The sequence below is a fragment of the Hylobates moloch genome, unplaced genomic scaffold (assembly GCF_009828535.3).
Source record: "Hylobates moloch isolate HMO894 unplaced genomic scaffold, HMol_V3 SCAFFOLD_7, whole genome shotgun sequence".
In the NCBI taxonomy this organism is placed as follows: Eukaryota; Metazoa; Chordata; class Mammalia; order Primates; family Hylobatidae; genus Hylobates; species Hylobates moloch.
This window is the reverse complement of record NW_026652282.1, coordinates 92,528,372-92,544,804: the sequence shown is the minus strand read 5'-3', so window position 1 is coordinate 92,544,804 and position 16,433 is coordinate 92,528,372. Positions and strand designations below refer to the sequence as shown.

The window sequence follows — 16,433 nt, the reverse complement described above, 5'->3', positions numbered from 1 at the left end:
GGGCAACATAGGGAGACCCCATCTCTACAAAAATTAAAAAAAAAAAAAAAAAAAAGCACGGCATGGTGGTGCATGGTAGTCCCAGCTACTCGGGTGGCTGAGGTAGAAGGATTGCCTGACCCTGGGAAGTCAAGGCTACAGTGAGCCACAATCACACCACTGCAGCCTGGGTGACAGAGCAAGATCCGGTCTCAAAAATATATATATATTTATGGACTGCCTACTATGTCTGAGGCCATTTATAAGCATCCAGAAGCTGCTGCTGAAGAATCTGGAGAAGCTGCTGAGTAGAATATGGCCCAAGCTGTTTTTTGGTCACAGATACTACTCGGTAAACATAGCCCCATGGCTATGACAAGAACAAAGGATGCTTGATATGTTAAATAGTTCAGGGCGTGGGTTCTGAATATAGGGCTCCATTTTAGCTCCTTAGCTTTTAATTGCTAATTCTGCATTCTCTTTCAGTGTGTGTTTCCAATGGAAAGACCTATTCTCATGGCGAGTCCTGGCACCCAAACCTCCGGGCATTTGGCATTGTGGAGTGTGTGCTATGTACTTGTAATGTCACCAAGCAAGAGTGTAAGAAAATCCACTGCCCCAATCGATACCCCTGCAAGTATCCTCAAAAAATAGATGGAAAGTGCTGCAAGGTGTGTCCAGGTAAAAAAGCAAAAGGTGCGTTGGTTGGAGGCCCTGCCTTTGGTTGACTGAGATTCCCACCTAGTCTTTCTAAACTTTCTTTGGGCATCAGAAACATAACCTTTCATATAATTGTAATGGTAATATTTCTAATAATAATGAATTTCATTCTCTCCTCTCTTGAAAGACTGAAAAGGCAGTTGCTTGGAAGAAATTTACTACCCAGAAATATGCTTGTGTCTACCACACCTCTCATGTATCCCTGAGTGTTTAACTTACCTATGCTTTTCTAAATAGTAGAGAATTTAGGCTATCATGATGATTAGGAAGAACAGTAGCACCTTTCATTTATATCACTATTAAACCCATCAAAGTACAATCACATCCATTGCCCTTTTAAGACAGGACGAGAGGCAGGTGAGTTGTAGTGGAAGGAGACCAGGTTCTGATCCAAGCCTAAGATGTTGAGTGACCTTGGAAATGTGCCATATCCATTCTGAGCCTCATCAGCCTTATCTGTACAATTGAAAGTTTAGAAAAATTATCTCTAAGCTCCCTTCTAACACTATAATCCTATAATTATATTATTATTTATCTTTTAAAGATAAGAAAATTGAAGTAAAAAAGTCAAATGACTTGTCCAGATTCATTCAACTAATCAATCATAAAACCAAGGCCTGTAACCCAAGTCACTTCCAGCCCATCGTTTTTTTTATGCCAGTAGAAAATATTGACTGACAAAAAAGACAAGTTACTTATTTAAATGGTAGTTTTTAAAGCATGAGCTAAATAAAAATATAGTCCCTAATATTGGGGTTGACAGAATATAGGATGGGTAATCAAGCATTCTATCTCTGTCTTGCCACAGGTTTCCTGTGTGATCTATAACAAGTCACTTCACCCCTCTGAGCTTCAGTTTCCTTCTTTGCAGAATGAGAGGGTTAGAGTAGATTTTTTGGGGGGCCCTTACAGCTCCAACATTCTAAGAGTCAATGATTTAGTCAATCCCAGGCACATGAATTTATCATTTCTTATGCTTTCTGCAAAGCATTTTTATAAACACAGATGAAAACTCAAACATTTTAAAAAGTAGGTAGAGAGCTAAATTATATACTTCTTCAACTTAGTTCCTCATGACTAGTAGGCAAACGTGCCCTGAATCAATGTATATTTATTGAGCATTTTCCTGCAGGCCAGTGGTTCTCAAACTTGTCTGAACATTGGAACCCCTACATATACCTGTGTCCCATCCCTAGAGACTACAATTTAATTGATTTGAGGTGTGGCCTGGGCTGTGGCATTTTTAAAAGATCCCCAGGTGAACAATATGTGCAGAAAAGTTTGAGAACTACTGCTGTAGGCCCAGGGTCATTTATGATCTTGCTACTCAAAGTGTGGTTTATGGACTGGCAACAGCTAGGAGCTGGTTAAAAATGTTGACTCTCAGGCCCCCACTCAAGACCTACTGCATCATAATCTGCATTTTAACAAGAACCTCAGGTGATTCTAATGCACATTACAGCTTGAGAAGCACTGATTTATGACACAAAATCTTCCTCAATGTCACAACCCCCATCTTCCAGAGTACACAGGTGGCAGGGTGTGGACAGGAAGGACAGGAGCTATTTGATAAGGTGTAGAGAACTGGGGCATTGAAATTTATGAGAAAATGTATTTATTACAAATACAGAGAGAACACATTCTTTTTATATTTTTTTTTATTTTTTATTTTTTTGAGACAGAGTCTAGCTCTGTCGCCCAGGCTGGAGTGCAGTGGTGCAATCTTGGCTCACTGCAAGCTTGCAACCTCCGCCTCCCAGTTCAAGTTATTCTCCCACCTCAGCCTCCCGAGTAGCTGGGACTATAGGCACGCACCACCACACCCAGCTATTCAAACTCCTGAGCTCAAGTGACCCACTCGCCTCAGCCTCCCAAAGTGCTGGGATTACATGCGTGAGCCACTGCATCCGGCCAATGGAGAGAGCACATTCTAAGGATGATATGGACATCTGGGCCACCCAGCAATGATGACCTATTATGACCTCCAAGTCTGTGGTCTCACTGGATCCTCAAACCTTTTAGTGTCACATAGTGGTAGTTTCATGAACACAATTTTCTCTTCTGTCAGGAGTCTAACACTTAATAGTTTAAAAAGTAATGCAAGGAGATAATTTCAGACAAAAACCAATATTTACGCAAATTACCCATGATAACATAAACCCTCTCATTGTATAATATTCCAATTTGAATCTCAGGCCTTCAGACCAAGTCTTATTTCACTGTGTGCTTAAAATTTTATTGATGCAGGTGATTCAATTACAGAGTGAAATAATCAAAAAGTTGTGAGAACAAGACAAACAACAGTGATTGCTTTTAAAACAATTGTCCTCTCAGGTTGGTAATGTTTATTAAAACATATGGTGGCCGGGTGCAGTGACTCACACCTGTAATACCAGCATTTTGGGTGGCCAAAGCAGGAAGATCTCTTGAGCCCAGGAGTTTGGGACCAGCCTGGGCAATGTGGTGAGAACTCCATCTCTACAAAAATAAAAGAAAATTAGCCAGGTATGGTGGCACGTACCTGTAGTCCCAGCTACTTGGGAGGCTGAGGGCTGAGGTGAGAGGATCATTGCCTGGGAGCAATGGCTGCAGCGAGCCACAATCACACCACTACTCTCCAGCCTGGGCAACAGAGCAAGACCCTATCGCAAAAAAAAAAAAAAAAACAATTGGCTAAAAAATTCCACTTCTAGGAATCCTGAGAAAGTAACCAGAGACATACACAAAGATATACAAATAAGAATTTTTGCTGCAATGCTGTTTACAATACTGAAAAATTGGAAATAATCTGAAAGTTCACGAATATGGGAATGATTAAACAGATTATGGTGTATCTGTACTGTGGAATATTAATATAGCCATTAAAACTCATTATAGACCAAGATTGAATGGCAGAGAAAGATGTTTGCAATGTATTTGTTAAGTAAAAATAGCAAGCTAAAAAACAATATGTATATTATGATCCAACTTTTTGTGTTAAAAAAGAAAGCGTTGACCAGGTGCGGTGGCCCATGCTTGTAATCCCAGCACTTTGGGAGTCTGAGGCAGACAGATTGCTTGAGCCCAGGAGTTCAAGACCAGCCTGGACAACATGGCAAAACCACGTCTCTACCAAGAATACAAAAATTAGCCAGGTGTGGTGGCATGTGCCCATAGTCCCAACTACTCCTACTTGGGAGGCTGAGGTGGGAGGATGGGTTGAGCCCGGGAGGTGGAGGTTGCAGTGAGCCAAGATCGCGCCATTGCACTCCAGCCTGGGCAACAGCCAGACCCTGTCTCAAAAAAAGAAAGAAAGAAAGTGTTTATGTACGCTAAGACAAAAAAAAAGAAACAAAAAGACTGCAGGAGCATACAGCAAAATGTTAACAGTGACCATTTTTAGGTGACTGAATTATGGGTAACTCTTATTTTCTTTTTTATTTATTTGTATTTTCCAAATTTTCAATAGTAAATATGTGTTACTTTTGTATTTAGAAAACATAATAAAATTTATCATGTAAAAAACTGCCCTCCAGTATCCCAGTTGGCAATATATTGAAGTCTGAATGATTAAACTGATTTTTCTGGAAGAACTGCTTTTCCCACTTTCCCACTCTGCTCAAGTTTGTGGAGATAGACGTTTGATTGAGCAACATGGAAGAAGAGAATTTCTGTCTCATTCTGTGTATCTGCCTCTCAGTGAGCCAGACATGGGTGTCTGCATGTTGAATCACTCCTTAGTCACATTGCCTGAGAGTCAATATCCACACAGCCAAGGGCACCTGCTCCAGGTACTCTGCAACTGCAGAGCATCAGGAGGCATGCACTTGCTCATGCAATCTGGAAATTTGTTTTAAGTACCTACTGTGTGCAAGACACGGTTACATGCACTGAGGACAGAGATGTGAACAAGACAAAAGCTACTTGCCAGCATGGTCTTTACATTCTAGCAGAAAAGAAAGACAGTGAACCCAAATCAATAAGGTAATTTTAGATTGTGATGAGTGCTGTGAAGAAAAACCAAACAGGATCAAGAGAGAGTGAATGGGGCAGGAAGCACTTTTAAAGGAGTGGTCAGGGAAGGCTTCTCTAAAGATATTTGAATAGAGTCCTGAATGATATGAAGGGGTGAGAAATGGGATGATCATGACATTACTGGCCTCTTAAAAAATGACACATGACACAGAAGAAAAGGAACAAGGCAGTGAGGAGAGAAGTAGATTGAAGGAAGAAAGAATGGTAAATTGTTATGTTGAAAAGGGAAAAGATAAATAAAATTCACTGATAATCCAGCCAAAAGTTTCATTGTAACAAGTGATTGCAGGCTCCTACAATAACAAACTAGGACCAATATTAAAGATGTGAGTTTCATCTCTCTCTTCCCTTTGCTCTGGTAGAGGCTGACCTTGCCTTGCGTATCAATGGCCACCTACAGGGTTGGGTAAGATGTCCACTTCCTGAAGGTTCCCCAACTCACTTCTCACACTGTCGCGCCAAACTCCTATTAACCTCAGTAGGGAAGGCACCAGGTTTAAGAGGCTGAAGAAAAGATCCAGAGCCAGCAAACAAGACATGGGGTTTTATTAGGGGCTGACATACAGTGGAGAGAGTCCAGTGGAGGTGGGCTGGACAGGAGAACCACCTTACATATAGAAACAGTCCAGTGGCAGCGGGTTGGGCAGGAAAACTGCAACCGCTTGTAAACAGCATGCAGTTTATACAGCATTTGCACTGAACACTCTCCCCTTAACGACCCGGCAACCTTCATCTAACCCAAAACTCAAGGCCCCTATCCCCTGTGCAGCCCCAGGGATGAGCCTGGGGTTCAGATGGTCCTCACAGACAAGGAAATAATCTCCCAGTTGGCCACGCCTGGATTCCCAAGCTCGGGACACACATTCAGATGCGTCTGCCATACAGGGTCATTCTAAGGGTACACTTAAGTTATTGCTATCATGAGCATTTACCGTACATACAACCACAATACCATCCCAATATCTCGAACTTCCATAATTACATACTCCTTTTAGGTTATGGCATTAAAAGTCCCTATTAAGACTTAACAGTTTTCCCAGCTGGAATAATACCTCTCCTTCATTACCACTTCCGCAAGGAATTCTGGAAGGCTCAGGATGGGAATATTCTCTTGGGCTGTGGAAATGGCCAGAAATGACTTCAAGCACATTGTCTTCCCCAAAAGAAAATGAGTGGGTGAACTATAGTGATCAGAAAGCACCTTGAAGTGCAGAGTGTGAAAAACGGCGGATGTTGCTAAGTAGGTAGTTCTAAAGACAAACTTTGCTTTTCTTAGCATTTTCAAGTACCAGCCAGATTTAAGTCAACAGTGAGTTTTGTTATTTGTAGATCCCTTCGGTCGAGTAAATTAAGCTCTTGGAGGGAAGGAGGTAGTGGTGCAAGATGACTCTTCAGGCTAGAGTCTGAACTTTTAGCATATTACAGGTGCTGCCAGTGCCATCATGGATTTCATGTCAGCTGTAGCTGTAGCCAATATTAAGCTGGTGAGCAAAGTTTGAGAAATGAATTTGGCTGTCATTCTAAAGGTGATAATTGAATACATAGAAGTCTCTGTACACTCAGTGACCTCTTACCTCTCTCCAACCCATTTAAAAAGTACTAGCACATAGCCCTTAATTACCTAACATATCACCAAAAAGACTGGCCCACCAAGTAAATAAATAGCTAAAAAGGACAAAAGGAGGAAAACAAAAAGCTTGATTCCACAATAATCCACAAATTGAGTAATCCAATCTGGAATCAAGAGAAGACTATGGTTTTGTCCTTACAATGCCAAATGGTGGTGGGGGTGGGAAGGCTAATCAGGTTACCAAGAGACGTACAATAGCAATTTGATTACAACTTCTAGTCCAAATGTGTCTGATTGACTAACAGTGAGTCTCCCTAATTAGAGTCACAGATCCAAAGCACTCAACACTTAGTGGTTTCATCCTCAACAATTCAGATATTCTTACAGATGGCTTCTGTTCTGATTTGAGTGTACGCTTTAAGTACGCAGCTCAAGAGAGTACTGATTACAAGGCCAGCAAGCAAACTTAACTCACTGATAACCAACAAGAAGAAACTTTTTAAAACAGGGGACTGAGGAAAGAGGAGGGAGGGTGGAGTGAAATGGAGAGTATTAGGGGGTTGGTGCATTTATGCCTGCAAGCTGAAATTCAACAGTTTAGTTTACATATTAAATGATCCATAGTTGAGGGACTTGACCAATTTTTTGTGTCTCCCAACCATTCATTTGGCCTAGCATACATATGACTAATCTGACATCTAGATTTTGGCACTGGTGCTGATCCGGTATTATTGTTCCCCTTACAAACAAATCAAAGAGCATTCAGAAATGTCAAGCCAATTTGGATAGATCCTTTGGGCAAGTATATGCACATAAATGAGTGTCATGAATGTGTTCTAAGTATACCGAAATGATGTCAGGAATGTTAACAAGGCCCTTTTCCAGCCCATTCCCTGGGCCTCTCCTGGCAACACTGAGCTGGACAGAGCATGATCCTGACCCTGTATGGAAATTCCTCTGTTCCCTTAAGTGCCTAGGAGATTTGTACCTGGCTACGTTTTTCCTCATGAAAGTCCACTTCTCAGTGACAGTAGTAGGGGTCCAGTGTTCCAAAGAACTATGGATTCTGTCAATACATGGACTTCAATCAAAGTTATGTGCTCCTTTGTGATTTGTGGCTTAATCTGTGGCTTGTTGCAGTGGCAGCCTAAGCTGGGCTAATGAAGTATGGGTGGAATTTCTGTCTCTGGAAGAATGTTCTTGTTAATTGTCCACTTTTGATAAGTGTGAGATGTTATGAACAATGAGATACATAAATGCAGAAGTTCACTTCTAGCTTTAGAAAACCATGACAGAATTCTACTTTCTTCCTGATTCCAGAAGAACTTCCAGGCCAAAGCTTTGACAATAAAGGCTACTTCTGCGGGGAAGAAACGATGCCTGTGTATGAGTCTGTGTTCATGGAGGATGGGGAGACAACCAGAAAAATAGCACTGGAGACTGAGAGACCACCTCAGGTAGAGGTCCACGTTTGGACTATTCGAAAGGGTGAGCAAGACAACATTAATTTCTCATCTTTTTAAGGGGGCACAGAAAAGGATGAGAGGACTCACTTTAATTTTGCTTCAACCTGTTCCCTCATTTGGATTAAAAGTTTTTTTTGATTGCTTAGAAACTGACACATCTAACACTATTGTCATTATGGCCTTTCAAATTTAACGATGGCCTGTGCTAAAGAGCAAGTATTGACCCTTGGGTTTCCAATGCTGTCTTTTTCACACCACCAAAAGCTGGAGAAGCGGTTCTCAACCCTGTCTGCCCATCAGAATAATCAGGGAGAGTTTTGGTTTCCTCTAAATACCAAATATCTGGGCTCTACCCCCAGAGATTCTGATTAGTTGGTCTGGAGTGGGGCATGGGCATCAGTGTTTGTTCATAATGCTTCTCAGGTGATTGTAATGTGTAGCCAGGATTACAAACTATCAAACTGTAGTCTGTCATTCTTTCCAGAATAAAGCTCAACAACCATGAAAACCCATTCATTCAGGGCAAAGCTAAGTCCCTAATATCGCGATGTGTATTCTGGGGTAAAACAAATTTAAAACATCATCCCTGCCCTCAAGAAGGTTATAGTCTTACTGGAGAAACCCCAGTCACAATGTTCAATTCCTTTTCTGATTACTCACAGTGAGTACCACAGCAAGCCACATTCTGTTCATTGTGATCGTACAGCTCTTCTAACTTTTTGTAGGCTCAAGACTAGTGCTGATTTAGTGTGGTCAAGGTTCCTCGCAATCCAAGTGGATAATGAGATTTCAGCTGGGAAATATACACATCTTTTTGCTACTGGCTCTCACATAAGGCTCAAGAGTACTCGAACTTCTGTATGCTTCACCATTACACAGGGAGCTGGTTTTAAATGCAGATACCTGGCCCCATCCCAGAGATAGGAATTCAGTAGACCTTGGGTAGAGTCCAAACATTTGCGTGTTTAACAAATAGCCAGATGATTCTAATGCAGGTGGCACTTGGACCATGCTTTGAAAAAGACTGCTCAGTATTTATGAGGCTTTTTTCTCTCCCTTTAGACAACAGCCTTTATCTAAAGAATGCATTTCTCCCTATCCCTTAAAAAAAGATGCTTGAACATGTATATGTTCACTCATGCTTATTTTTGGTCTATGCCTTGGAGTGTTGATTTGCCATCTTTAACTCCCTAGCTCATTCATAACAGGACACCTAGGACTAGGCACTGGTTTGTTGCGTTTCCCCAGCAGTGGGCCCACTATTCGTCATCCCACATCTTTCGCCTCTCAGAGGTGTGCAGATGAATTTCAACTTGCTAATGTAGCATCTAAATATCCTCTTGTTCACAGTGCTGGGTTATCAAGGTCTATGCTTGGTGGACACAGAAAAAGAGGCTTAATCTACTTCGCCCATTTAAGTGAGCTGGTAATATGCTGCTCCTTAAGTATAAGGCAGTTGTCAGTTGTCTACCTGTTCTTGTGATAAAAGCTATTCAGGCAAGGTTGAGACTGTGGAGGGCACTCTATTTTCACTCTCCCCATTTATGAATAAGGAAGGCTAGAGGATCTGTGACTATTTCCCAAAGGAAAATATGCTTTTCAGTGAGTTCAAGAACAAGGTTGGCTTCTCCATTTACAAAACCAACCTGCCTGCAATCCCACTGCAGGCTCTCAGTGCTTAGCCAGGAGGGCAGCCCAGTGGTTTGGCATGGACACAGTCTATCCAGTTGGGGGCAAGGGCAGAATTTCTAATACTGCCTTTGGCTACAGAAGCTCCAATAAGCACTTATGCTAGATTCCATGTGGCTTTCCCTAGGAGAGAGTCCCATGGTCAGCAGCACTATCTCCCTTATCTCCCTCCGCTGGAGAAGCTGAGGGGAAGCCAGTAAGCCAAGGAAACAAATGGAGTCAATTATAACCCTTGAGCCATCCAAGTTCCTGGTTAAGCACATTACACAGCCCAGCTCGATACTCTTAAGCCCTAGTAATGAAATGATATGCTGAGCCTGAGCAGAAAAAAAGGAGTTGATGCTTCCAGATTGAGTGCCTGACCACTTGCTCCACTATTTGCTTGGCGCTAGGCATTCTCCAGCACTTCCATATTGAGAAGATCTCCAAGAGGATGTTTGAGGAGCTTCCTCACTTCAAGCTGGTGACCAGAACAACCCTGAGTAAGTAGTACTTGTCTTGACTGCTCCCTGAAAAACACATTCAGTTTTCAGTTTAGCATAGCCACAGCTAAAGTCCCTCTGCAATCTCAGTGAACATTAGCACTGCTTAGTATCAACACTGAAGGATGTTCCATCTCTCTTCTGGGTGACTTAGCAGTGAATGGGGTGTCTGAATGTAATCTGAAAAGCTTGGACATGGTGAATACAAACCCAGATGTAGTCTGAGCGTAGGATACCTCAGGTCAAGGCTTCCTGAATGTCTTTAATGAAACTGCTAAGCACAGAGTCTTAAGGTTGGAGAAAGCTCATAAGATTCCAGGTCTGGTATATTTGTGGAGACTTCACATCTGGAAGGGTGTGTCCTCTGGTGGTGGGTATAAGAGGCAAAGAGAAATTGAAGGCATATCAATTCCTGTGTTGTATGAAAGCACTTTTACTCCTTGGGAACTGCCCCTGGGTGGTCATGTTTCCTTAAAAGCATTCAGGCACTCAAAAACACTTGCAGCTCTCCCACTTTCCACACTAGATGGAGCCTAGGGACTAAGATACTTCTAGGCATTGGGGTGGGTGCTGAGCACTTCTAATGGGATAAAAGGCACACAGTTTCTATCCACAGGGAATTATAATGGATGAGACAGAACATGAAAATGCCTTCAGTATGAATTAGTATAGTTCTGAGGAGTTAAATATCAGTGCTCAGGGGAATCTGCAAAGAACAATGAGATGACAGCCAGGTGGACTTAGTCGGGGAAGGCTTCGGGGAGGAGGTGTGTTTTGAAAGAGAAGGGTATGACTGGGCAATGGGTCAGGAAATCAGTCCAGGAAAAGGGTGCAGCCTAAGAGAAGACTCAGACAGGAGCAAACAAGAAATGTGGGTAGGGGAGAGGAATGATAACAAAGGCCACAGAAGGTGCACTAAAAGATTAGAAGATTTGGAGGTAGAAAGTAGTCATAGGGCCTGAAAAAAAGCCAGTAAAATGTTCAGATGTAAGGCAAGTAGCATCTGGAGTTGCTGCAAATAGCACAGAGATATCAACATTGTGCTTTGGAAAGATGTCTTTCAGCTATCAGATGCATCTATTACATTAAGCACACACTTTGACGAAGCCAGATTATGAAGTGCCCAATTTATCATGCTAGGACATTGGACTAGATCTCCAGGCCAGAGAATGCCAGTGGAGGTTTTTAAGCAAGTGAATGGTGCATTCAGATCTGCTTTATTTATTTGTTTATTTTTTTAGAAAGAGGTCCTCACTTCGTGGAGTGAAAGGTGGACCCTTATTAAGAGAAGTGGGATAGTCTGAATTAGGAACTAATTATACTATATTAAATCAATGGGACAGGGGAGGAGAGGTCACTGTGAGAAACATTTCTGAGGTTAAATCAACAAGATCAGCATCAAAGAGAGAAACGAGTTTGAAATGGGTCCAATATTAATAACTTGACTGGGTGAATAGTAATACCATTCACCAACAGGGAAACTGTGAAGAATAAGCAGGTATTGGTGAAAAAGAGTTTCACTTGGAACATGTTTAGATTAATACACTTAAGAGCCATCTGAGCAGAGTTATCCAATAGGCAGCTGGAAAAAGAGCCAAGGCAGTCAGTTGCTTGTCTTTGGCAGGACTAATAGAAAATAACAGGACAGTATGAGAATTCAAATGGAAAAGTTGGGAGTCCTTACATGTGAGTAAGAAAGGAGGCAGAGTGTAAGATCCTAGGATCAATGATGGGACTTTTGAAGTTACATGTTTTAGTTCATACTGTGAACAAGGCATTGTTCTAGGTTCCAGGGGACTTAAAAGATGATTCAGATATACTCTGTGCCCATGGCAGGATTTGGGGTATATAATAGAGTAGAAGGTATGTGCCTCAAACTGTGTGTAGCTGAAAGAAGTTGGTATGATCCTACAGGGTCACCTAGGAGCAAAGAACAAACCCAACTCCTTTATATAATGTGCCTAGCAGAGCCCAGCACATTATAGGGCTTCAGTAATAGCTGGTTCCTTGCCCAAATCCTCTTCTCATTTTTTGTTTTTCCTTCTATCTTCCCATTGAGTCATAGAGAATGGGGAAAAGGGAGAAATCCAAGGGAGAAAGGAGCAGAGAAATCAGGCCTATAGGGAAGGTGGGTTATCATTCTCATGTGGCTAAGGAAAAGAAAAGAGGTTCAAGACAGGTTTGGGCTTAAGAGGAGTTGGCTTAACTTGGACTAGGAGTTCTCCAGGTTGCAGTACCATGAGCACAGGAATAAAAAGAAGACAAAACACAGTATCCAGGGTGGGCAGAGACAATAGGGGATGGAAGGGCTACAGCCAAGTTTACTCTGAGTGGAAAGGGATTCCATGGGGTATATGGGAATGGATGAGGAACCATGGGAAGGGATTTAGGGTGCTAAGGGGGTATAAGGACAGCATGTGGACATAGGTGAAAGCAAAGTCAAGAAGTTTTTAACAAAAGATAGCAGGAATAGAGGAAAGAGTGATACATAATCAAATAGTAATCAAGTAACCCAAACCAATATTTGGGGACCCTGAGGGTAAACAAAGCCCCAGTAATACAGTAGGTGCTGTTTTCCAAAGTGCCTTTTTGACCTGGTGCCAAGTAAGCTGCCTAAATAGCTAACAAGCAGATATTGAAGCATTTTGTAAATGCTAAATATACTGTAAAAATTCCAAGAATAACACTTAGGTTTTGTTCTTGAGGAGGGGCAGTTCTATATTATTCTTGGGATTCTTACAAGTGCTATGTGTTGAAATGAAAACTTCATTTCCCATTTTCCATATCTGCCACTAGAAAAGTGTTTTGGGGCCATTTTTTGAAACCAACTGATATTTGTATTCCAAATTCCCTGGTAGGTCCATGAGTAAGCGGGTAAGCATGGGGTATATTGGTTCTATTCCTAATTTGCTCTGCTCTCCTCTTACACACTCCCGGCCACTTTGTGTTTGTTTGCCTTTTAGGCCAGTGGAAGATCTTCACCGAAGGAGAAGCTCAGATCAGCCAGATGTGTTCAAGTCGTGTGTGCAGAACAGAGCTTGAAGATTTAGTCAAGGTTTTGTACCTGGAGAGATCTGAAAAGGGCCACTGTTAGGCAAGACAGACAGTATTAGATAGGGTAAAGCAAGAAAACTCAAGCTGCAGCTGGACTGCAGGCTTATTTTGCTTAAGTCAACAGTGCCCTAAAACTCCAAACTCAAATGCAGTCAATTATTCACGCCATGCACAGCAGAATTTGCTCCTTTGTGCAGAGTGGTGTGTCAGCCCTTGAACATCTCCTCCAAAGAGACTAGAAGAGTCTTAAATTATGTGTGGGAGGAGGAGGGATAGAACATCACAACACTGCTCTAGTTTCTTGGAGAATCACATTTCTTTACAGGTTAAAGACAAACGAGACCCCAGGGTTTTTATCTAGAAAGTTATTCAAGTGAAAGAAAGAGAAGGGAATTGCTTAGTAGAGGTTCTGCAGTATAGAATAATTATTTGTATGAAATTATACCTTTGAAGTTTAGAATGTCATGTGTTCTTTTAAAAAATTAGCTCCCCATCCTCCCTCCTCACTCCCTCCCTCCCTTCTTCTCTCTCTCTCTCCCTCTCTCACAGACACACACACACACAAACACGCACATCCACACTCACGTTAAACTAAAGCTTTATTTGAAGCAAAGCTAGCCAAGACTTTACTTTTCCCTTGACTGGATCCCAAGTAGCTTGGAAGTTTTGGTACCCAGGAGAGTAAATAACTGTGAACAAGAGGCTCTGCCCTTAGGTCTTTGTGGCTGTTTAAGTCACCAACTATAGAGGCAGGGTAAAGAACAAAAACACTATTTCATGGCCTCATTCATTCACGTAGAAGTGGTAAATAATTTTTCCCTAATGATACCACTTTTCTTTTCCCCCTGTACCTATGGGGCTTCCAGAAAGAAGTTAAATTGTGTAAAATGATCAGAAACTGAATCCATGTAAGACAAAATAATTGTTGAAGAAAGAAGTTGATAGAATTCAAAAAGGCCATCTTTTTGCTTTCACATCAATAAAATTTATCAAGTAATAGATCAGTACTCACTAATATTTTTGAGACCATAGCTGTCTGGTCAGAAAAGTTATATTAAATTAGTAAATTCTAGAAGCTCTTTAAAAGGGAAGTTTTCCTTCTTCTCCAGTTACAGGAGTTGATTTTTACTTGGCAAAGTGGCTCGGTCCTCATGAGCATCTGCATGTTGACTCTTCAGTTAAGAAAATTGTTGTTCATTTAGGAAGCTGGATATTCTGATAAAGATCTTTATCCTAAACCTTCCTACTATCCTTGCCTTATTCATCAAGCAGGTATTTTAGTCGAGAATTCTAGAGAAGGCTGCTCCTAAAATGTCTACTTGCAGCCCAATACCAGAGCATAAATTATCCATTCTGGGGTCTGGCTTTAGAAATCATCTTTGTGGGAAGACCTAATTCTTCACAGCAAGGATCTCAGGCATGCCTTCTAGATTTGTTCCCTCTGAGGGGCAGGAATGAACTGCAGAAATGTTTTAAAGACCCAGAAACCCCATATGTCTCATTCTATGACTATAGGTGAGAGAACTCTTTCCTAAGAGGATTTGACACCAATAGGGGAAAATGTAAAATGTTCAGTCTTTATGACAACCTGGCATAAAGGAGTCAATTCTTATAAAAGAGACACAAGGGCCTTATGGCCAGGGCTTCTTGGGACAAGACTCTTACCAGCTCATCACACACATTCTCCTTGGAAGAGAGAAGCAGTACATCCCGGTTGAAAGGTCACAAAGCGTTAGTGTGTGTGTGTGTGTGTGTGTGTTTGTGTGTATGTGTGTGTGGTAAAGGGGGAAAGGTGTTATGCAGCTGCTCCCTCCGTCCCAGAGGTGGCAGTGATTCCATAATGTGGAGACAAGTAACTAGATCCTGAGGCAAAGAGGTGTTTCTCCTTCTGGATGATTCATCCCAAAGCCTTCCCACCCAGGTGTTCTCTGAAAGCTTAGCCTTAAGAGAACACGCAGAGAGTTTCCCTAGATATACTCCTGCCTCCGGGTGCTGGGACACACCTTTGCAAAATGCTGTGGGAAGCAGGAGCTGGGGAGCTGTGTTAAGTCAAAGTAGAAACCCTCCAGTGTTTGGTGTTGTGTAGCGAATAGGACATAGGGTAAAGAGGCCAAGCTGCCTGTAGTTAGTAGAGAAGAATGGATGTGGTTCTTCTTCTGTATTTATTTGTATCATAAACACTTGGAACAACAAAGACCATAAGCATCATTTAGCAGTTGTAGCCGTTTTCTAGTTAACTCATGTAAACAAGTAAGAGTAACATAACAGTATTACCCTTTCACTGTTCTCACAGGACATGTACCTAATGATGGTACTTATTTATGTAGTCACTGTATTTCTGGATTTTTAAATTAATAAAAAAGTTAATTTTGAAAAATCATCTGTAGTCTTGTTGCATAAGTAATTGACTCTCCGGTCAATGCTGACCTTGGACAGGGTAACAAGTCATGGATGGGTGCGGTGGTTTCACAATCACCTTGACATTCTTATACTACAGCATGGTGGTTAAGAGTGTGAACTTTGCAGTCAGACTATTTAGATTTTTAAGCCCAGCTCTGTACTTACCAGCTGTATTTGTCAGTCTCCCCAACTATAAAATGGAATAATAGTGGTATTATTTCCCTTTGCCTGCAATCTTGCAGTGAGTTTTAATTTAGTCATTGCATATAAAGTGATTAGAATAGTGTCTGGCACATAGTGAGTATTCATTTATGACCATGGACATTCACAGATGTCATGGCACTGAAATTGGCTATTGATTTCTGACCTCCCTTTAGGTCAAGATACTTAAGAGATTGGGTACAGAAGGCCATTGACTTAGGTTTCAATGCGGCCTCAATTTTGGTCTGCTGCTCACATTATTTTTTTACAGGCATTTGTATAGGGATCAGAGTAAGAGTTATGTCACATATGTTGATCCAAACCAAATTCCCTCAAGTGCCCAATACTAGTTAAATTTGTGCTATCACAGAAGCCAAAATATGAGAGTGCTTCAAGAGAGTAGCCAAACGTGTCAGGTCCTGCTGAGATGTCAAATAATATAGAGACAGAAAAGTATACATTGGTGTTAGCAACACAGAAGAAAAGTGTTGGTGTAGTGACTGGAACAGAAACCAGATAGGAGTGGACTGTAAGAAGTGTGTGGGGAGATGGGGAATTGGAGACAGCAGCTAAAGACAACTGTTTAGAAAAGTTCTACTGCAGAGTATGGAGAGATATGGTGAAGGAAGGAGCTGGAGAAGGATATGAGGTCAAAGGAAAGCAATTTTGTCTTAAAGGTGGGAGCTATTTGGCCATACCTGAATATTGGGCGGGGGCAGGGTCCTATAGAAAGGATTGAAAATATTGAGGAAAAAGAGATTAGCCTGTCATGTGAGATGCATAAGAAGCCATGCCTCCATGCTGCACCCCTGGAACTCACAACAATTCTTGACCCACACCCTGGATGGAATTTTGGCC

The 16,433-nt window shown here is 41.7% G+C and overlaps 1 protein-coding gene across 1 annotated transcript in view; it reads left to right on the top strand.

Moving 5' to 3' along the window:
* CHRDL1 (chordin like 1) overlaps positions 1–15,309 on the top strand; it is a 60,044-nt gene extending 44,735 nt beyond the window's left edge. The window contains exons 6-9 of the mRNA XM_032757463.2: positions 466–675; positions 7,604–7,771; positions 9,831–9,920; positions 12,884–15,309. Of these exons, the coding sequence (XP_032613354.2) occupies positions 466–675; positions 7,604–7,771; positions 9,831–9,920; positions 12,884–13,014 (599 nt within the window). The 3' untranslated portion in view covers positions 13,015–15,309. The remainder of the gene's footprint in view (positions 1–465; positions 676–7,603; positions 7,772–9,830; positions 9,921–12,883) is intronic.
* The last annotated feature ends 1,124 nt before the right edge of the window (positions 15,310–16,433 follow it).